A 7,198-nucleotide genomic window follows, 5' to 3' on the forward strand; every position below is an offset into this window, starting at 1 on the left:
CCATAACAAAGGTACAGCTCGGCTTAGCAGGGTACTGCATGCTGTCCGGGAGCTGAGGTTGCTGGGGCTGAGCAGTGCCAGGCTCCGGCTGACATTTGGAGCTGCCCCAGCTCCCAGACAGCGTATAACGTCCTGCCGAGCCATGCTGCACCCATGTCATGGGGCAGCTGCTGCACAGGTGCCAAGCAGGGAGGCAATCCTCTGCTGCCATGAGCCCTCAGAGGCGCCAGCCGCCACTGTTAGAGCTAGTGAGGGGTTTTTTTTTGTTTTGTTTTGGTTTTTTTTTTTAGGTGTCAGGAGGCTAGGCAGCCATGGGAGCTTCTCTCATGGCTCCTCCAGCTGTGCTTGCCTCTGCCCTGGCAGGGGGAGCCACGGGGGCTATGCCCTGGCTGCCACTTGCCCAGCCAATGCAGGGGGGAAGGGGTGCAGTGCAGGCACAGCTCACTCTGGGTGGCAGCAGGGCATAGCCCCTGCTCCCAGTGCTGCCAAGGTGTCAGGAGGCTAGGCAGCCATGGGAGCTTCTCTCATGGCTCCTCCAGCTGTGCTTGCCTCTGCCCTGGCAGGGGGAGCCACGGGGGCTATGCCCTGGCTGCCACTTGCCCAGCCAATGCAGGGGGGAAGGGGTGCAGTGCAGGCACAGCTCACTCTGGGTGGCAGCAGGGCATAGCCCCTGCTCCCAGTGCTGCCATGCTCGCATCAGCGCTGGGAGCAGGGGCTCTGCTCTGCTGCTGTTTGCCAGCCAGTACAGGGGGCAAAGGATGCGGGTGCAGCAGCGCTGGGAGCAGGGCCTATGACCTGCTGCCACTTGCCCCCCTTCTGCCTGGAGCAAGCCACATCCCGCCCCTGCACCCCAGCTGGGCAAACAGCAGCAGCACAGAGTCCCTGCTCCCAGCACTGCCACGCTCGCATCCCATGTCCCACACCCCCCCAATGGCTGGGCAGCTTGTCCCAGCCCCAGCCCCAATCCTCCCTCCTTCCCTCCCATCTCCCCCAACCCCAACAGACTTACCAGCTGAAGGCAGCTGTCAGCTGCCTGTTTAATTTATGGCCAAATCTCTGAATCAGCTGAATCTTTTCCCAATCGATTTGGAGCTTTTACTTAGTCTCCTCATTCAATTCAGATTCAGTCCCCAAAAATCGGGCGGAATCTCCTCCAAATCAAATTAGCTACTGAAGCTTCATACAGCCCTACTGTCCAACTGGCAGTGTGCAGTCTGCATGTGGCTCCCAAGGGTTAGCATACAGCCTGCAGGCTCCTTCCCAGTTACCACTTGCCACACTCACCATTGCTCCTGCTGTGACATCCAGGTTACTCAGTCTCCCCCTTCCTCCTTCAGCTTCTACTTTTTTCCCAGCTCCCATGGGCAGTGCAATGCAACACAGCAGGAGGATGTGGAGCAGGCAGGGCCGGCATGCTGCACACATGCCAAGGGAGGGAGCTGTTGTTCATGGTGTTTATGACAAAGGAAGGAGCTGGCTGCCTTCCTTTACAAGTGTGTAAACCATGTGGTGGGGCTATGCATGTGATGGGGAGCTGGACTGCCGTACTATGGGGGAGGGGGTTAGGAAGGGAAGCAGGCTGCCCTTGTAGCAGGGGAGAACCTGAAAGGAGAACTGTCCATGCAGAAAGCAGACCCCAGGTCTGCAGCCTGCACGTTAGATAGTCCCTCACGGGATATGTTGCCCCCAGATGCCTGAAAGTTGGACAGCCCTGCCTTACTGCATCACCTAAACCTTTCACAAAAAATCATTAACTTTGTTGTAAGTTCAAAGTTAATGAGTTCAGTTAGGAGTCCCCTGGCTTCTGACACTATAGTAATACTGGAATAATAAGTAAGGCCATTATTAGGAAAACACAGTCATCGTCCCAGATTTTCCCAGACATGTCCTCTTATCTCCATCCAGGCAGGTTTTTGGTTTTTTTTAAATATCAACAAATGTCCAGGATTTTGGTCTGCTCAGCACTGAAGTTTTTCCTGGCACATCCTGGCTTGCTCTAGCAAGGAGCTGCTTCGTGTTGGGGGTAGAAGGGGAAGGGCAATTGGAGGCAAGGGGTACCAAGTGTATCTGCATGTGCACACACACACACGGCTGGCATGCAGACAAGCAGAGTGGTGGGAGCAGCCCTGGCAGCTGGATGCAGGTAAGTCTATGGGAGGGCAGGGGTGGGCTCGAGGACTGTCTGGGGGGCTGTGAGTGCGCATGGGAGGGGATGTGTGTGTGATGGGGGGGCAAGTGCCTGCTGGCACTGGGAGAAGCTGTCTAGACACCGGGGCTGCAGCAGGGCAGGGGAGGTGGGAGAGGCGCCTGCCCCTCCAGCAGGGGAAGAGGGTTGGGGGGCCCTCTGAGGGCAGCAGGGAGTTGTGTGGCCTGGCCAGCAGCACTGGGGGTCGGTGCCCTTGCTCTTGTTCTTGCTCATTGGGGGTGGGGGTGGTGGCTGTGGGTCCAGAGTAAGGGGCATCAGCAAAGATGGGGTGTCAGGGGCAGGGCACTGGCATATCACCACCCCTGGGCAATCATATTATCCCCCACCCTGAAACACACAAAACAGGTGTCTTCTTTTTGGAAACTGGAAGTATGGTAAAGTAAGCTATGCTAAGACAACAGGGCAATGTCTCAGCTAATGCTGACAGACTAAATGCAGAAACTTATAGAACATCCTATCCTTTCACTAACAGAAACTAACATGTTGGTTTGTTTTTGTACTTTATTTCATTGATTTTATTTCAAGGGGTTTAAACACGCCCTTTGAGGATACTCCGAGTTTGAAGACTATACAAGCATATACATCTTCAAGCTTAAGAGTACTAAACACAAGTTTCAGATTCCAAGTAAAGACAGAAGTGGGTGGGGGGAGATTACTGGAAGAGGATGTGGGAGGTGTGTGATCTGGCGAGTTATTAACTTTCGAGCAAGAACTGGTCTCACCGCATTTAGTACGCACCCAGGCATGATTTCTGAAAAGCCGAGTTGTGTGTGTGTGTTTTTTGTTTTTTTAAACTTTTTTTTTTTAAAGCAACACCCTTCAAATTTACAGAAATCTCAGAGAACTAAAGATCTAGTATTTTAGCTCCAACAATGTTTTAAAGGTCCCATTCCAGACAAAATTCAAAGCAGTCTTTAAAGGAAAACCACTGGCAGTAAAAATATCAAAGATATAGGTTTAAAAAGTGGGAAAAACGATGAGTCTTGTTCAAGCTTCACAGATTGACTCCAAGTAATAAGATTTCTTCTTCCTTCCATATAAATTATGATCTCATATATATTGCAAGTCAAATGTATTTGATCAAACTTAACCTGACTGCAAGTATATCCTAAAGACAAGCAGCTGGAGGTATGATGCTGAAGTCCTGACTGATAGCTAAGAAGCAAGTTAAAAATAAATCTGAAACAGTTGGGACTGACTGTTGTTTAGCACTTTCAGACAGACATTCAGGGCAACTGGCAGAAGCTTTGAAAGCTGTTTCCAATATTAGAATCATGACAGAAATAGGAGAGAGACTGCATTCCCCTTATCTTCTGCTAAAATAAACCTTACTCAAAACATTTTTACAAGTTGGATAGCAGATGGGTTTAGCCTTCTACAATATAGACTGTATTTGATAATAACTAATAAATGCTCATGTTAATATGCATTTTTAGTTTGTTATCCAAAACATAACAGCAAAATGAAGCTTTGAGAGGCCTAGAACAGGGGTGGGCAAAATACGGCCATTCTATCTGGCCCAGGGGGCCCCTAAAAATTTACAAAGTTTAATATTAATCTGCCCTTGGTTCCTGTCAAAAATGACAGGAACCAGAGGCAGTAGGACCCATGGGAATCCCAGTGGGCTCCCACACCAGCAAGGCCCACCTGGCTCCACCCCCCCCAGCCAGAAGGCCCAGCAGGGGAGGGGCTGCTTTTCCCCATGCTCAGCTCCTTCCCTGCCAAAGAGCAGGGGGTCAGGACTGTGTGCTGCCCCCCGCCTGTACTGCAGGGCTGGGGGGCACGGAGTGAGCAGGTACGGGAGCCAGCACGAGCATGGGGCCCGCACCGGTGGGGCCCAGAGCAGGGTGGCAGGAACACGGGGTCCCAGCTGGCAGGGGCTCTATGGAGCCGGCCCAGCTCCCCCCTTTCCCTGCTGGTGCAGCCCAGCCTGGCTCCACAGACCCCTGCCAGCTTGTGCCCCGCTTTAGGCCCCACCAGTGCTGACCCTGGGACATCAGTCCCAAGACATTGGGACATTGGGCCCAAGATGGTGACCAAGGGGTGGGGCACTTGTCAAGGGGCGGGGCTACCCATGCAGCCCTCGAAAGCCTGCCAAAACTGGGTAAGCAGCCCTCCGCCTGAAATAATTGCCCGCCCCTGGCCTAGAAGATACTAGGTCAAGTACAATCTACAGAAGCTACAACTGGAAAGAATCTAAAAAAAATCTGAACATCACACGATAAAGGCAGATTAAAACTTTCAGGAACTACAGTCAAAGGCATATATCCATTTAATCTAATTTGTCCAAAAGCAGATGCTTCATAACAACCACTAGTAAAGAAGTTTTCTTTTAAGACTGAAATGCCCTAAAATGGGATTTACAAGCAACATCTGTTACAACAAAGCTACCTTGCACTAAGGTCTTGAAAAACTTTTCAATAAAATGCAGCTGTTTGCTAATCTAGAATGGCAGGATCATTAGCTTAGTGGCTAAACAGTAGGACTGTTCTGCCCAACTGCTTCCCTCCTTCCCTCAAAGAACAATTGAGAATTTTTGGTGCCAGAAGAAATGGGAAGTTGTCAAATATAAACACCATAAATATTGATTAGTTCTGTACTACTTTCAGATGGTGGTGAACTACCAAGCCACATGTGGTAATGGAAGTTTGATTGGCTAGAGAAAGTCCGCTGCATAAAAGTTAAAAAAATGTAGAAAGTGGCTACTATGCAATGAGGGGAGGAGTGCATTAGCCAAGCAACTTCCCCAATTTTTTCCCCTCATTCCAAAACAAATCTAAATAACACTGCTTTAAGAATGTGAAAGTCTTGGTTATATTAGTTTCTTTGCTGTTTTTAACAAATGTAGAGTTACGAAGTTCGTGGAGCACTTTGTTGGTGAACTTTTGCAACCCTTGTTCTAAACAAACCTAAAATGAGGCCAAATTCCTAAAACTTTCTGGAAAATAAACTTCCACTAGCACAGAATCCAAATGAAATGAGTTCAAGGCTTACTCTCTTCACTGTTAGAAAACAAGGGGACCTCCCCCCCACCATCGCACTCCCCATGTCCCTCCAACACAAAACTTACTGTTAAATGTACTGCGTTCTCGCTTTGATATACAATGGATATCTTTACAAGAGAGATTGCCACCATCTTAAATAGTGAAAGTTTTTTTTAAATGGGCTACCATGTAGCTGGAGTTTGCTTGTTCCAGAACACCCTGTGTAGATGTATTTTAAGCTAATTACCTTTTGGTGGAAAATATGATTTGCTTTCAGCTTTGTGAGGCCAGTCCACCACAAGAGGTCCAAACCTACGAAAGCTAGCGGTGATTTCATCTACAAAAACAAATGAGAAAACTTAGAAAGCTTAACAACAGAAGTGGCAAAACAAACATTTCTTGCTTAAAATACATTAGCAATTTGGTTTTCAAGATGCTTTTAACCCAGAAGAAAATGACAAATGATATTTCTTAAACATGATTTGCTTTTACATCTACTATACTGTTTAAAATTTCAGCGGTTTTGCTTTTCACTAATGCGACTTTACAACAGGACTAAATGCAAACATGTAACACTGTTACAAGATAGAAAATCATGTATTACCATCAAGGTGAAAGCCAGATCAAAACTTTAATACTTTCTTGCCTCCCCCACAACAAAACATAACTAGAGATGAATCTGAACCAAGATTTAGGGTACTGATTCTGGATTGGTGCTCTCTCAAACTATGGAACATAACAGCTTGATCTATTAATAAGGCTACAAACTGCAATCTTGAATTCTGGTTGAGTATATTTATAATGATAGCTACCAGGAGGCAAGTAGACTACCAAACAATTTCATCACTTTTTCAACATTATAGAAACGTTTAAGCAACCATCTCCAGTCCCAAATTTCTTCTACTTTACAGACTTTAACAGACTACTTTTACAGTTAGTTTTGTATATAGATAGCTCAGGAAAAATATATATTTTCAAATCTTGTACACAAGTTCATTCTTTATTAAATAAAAGCAAATGTACCTGAAATAAAAAAGGCCTCTGTTCATTGTGTTTATTATGACCACACTAGCAACCCATCTATCTTCCCAATGTTTGATGTTTATTACTATTATTTTATTGTATGTATTGCATTGTCTGGGCAACAGGCAAGCACAACAAAATCTGTTTAAAGAAAGAAGCCTTTCCTTCCTTTGTGAAGCATCCTTAAATTTCCTATGCCTGCTTAACGAAGCTTGTCAGTCAATGGTAGATTCTTGGAGAATATCTACAATGGAACATCATGAAAATAATTTCTCATAGGTAAAGTAGATACAGAGTGAAAAACAACTAAAATAAGCTAGAAATGTTTGTATACCCATATTAAAATAAATCACATTAGGCAAAGAATTTTAGATCTACCCAAGTATTTGGGTACGTGAAGGCATTTATTAGGTAAAACCCCATTTATTATAGTGAAGGACAGGAGTATTTAAACTGCAGGCAAACTTCTTTTTTGGTAGGGGTGGGAATGGAGACACAGAGGTAACAAGATGGAGTGTTCCAGAGCTACTGAGGGAGGTTTTTCACATTCATTTAGCCATGGGTTTCCATTCATTTAATTGAATGTACATAGATACAACTAATGCTATTCCTAAGGAGGTTACAAAATATTCCTGTAAGCGATTATTAATCCCACTCTTCTCCAGAGACTCTTAGCTCCTTCCAACTTACAGTTATCAGCAAAAATTCCAAGTAGACTTTAAAACTTGTGCTTTTTGTTACAAAGTAGTACTAACCACATAACGTAGTTAGGAAAAGCCACTTTTTTACTTATTCTCTATATAAAAAAGAACTAACTCTCATTTCTTATCAATGGCAGACATCACTTGTTCACAGTACCTTCATCAATGTCAGGAGGCAAACCTCCAACAAACACCTTTCTAGAATAGCGTTCCACTCTTTCACCATTCTGACAGCGAGTTGGAGAGCTGAGACCTGATGATAAAGACTGATCACCATGACTGTC

At 46.0% G+C, this 7,198-nt stretch overlaps 1 protein-coding gene across 1 annotated transcript in view; it reads right to left on the reverse strand.

Annotated features, from left to right (window-relative positions):
• Nucleotides 1-7,198, reverse strand: part of CPEB3 (cytoplasmic polyadenylation element binding protein 3) — a 172,267-nt gene that overhangs the window by 50,086 nt on the left and 114,983 nt on the right. Inside the window, exons 6-7 of the mRNA XM_025210887.1 lie at nucleotides 7,072-7,193; nucleotides 5,438-5,527 (exon numbers count right to left, since the gene is read on the reverse strand). Coding sequence (XP_025066672.1) covers nucleotides 5,438-5,527; nucleotides 7,072-7,193 — 212 coding nt within the window. The remainder of the gene's footprint in view (nucleotides 1-5,437; nucleotides 5,528-7,071; nucleotides 7,194-7,198) is intronic.

The sequence above is a fragment of the Alligator sinensis genome, unplaced genomic scaffold (assembly GCF_000455745.1).
Source record: "Alligator sinensis unplaced genomic scaffold, ASM45574v1 scaffold472_2, whole genome shotgun sequence".
Lineage (NCBI taxonomy): Eukaryota > Metazoa > Chordata > Crocodylia > Alligatoridae > Alligator > Alligator sinensis.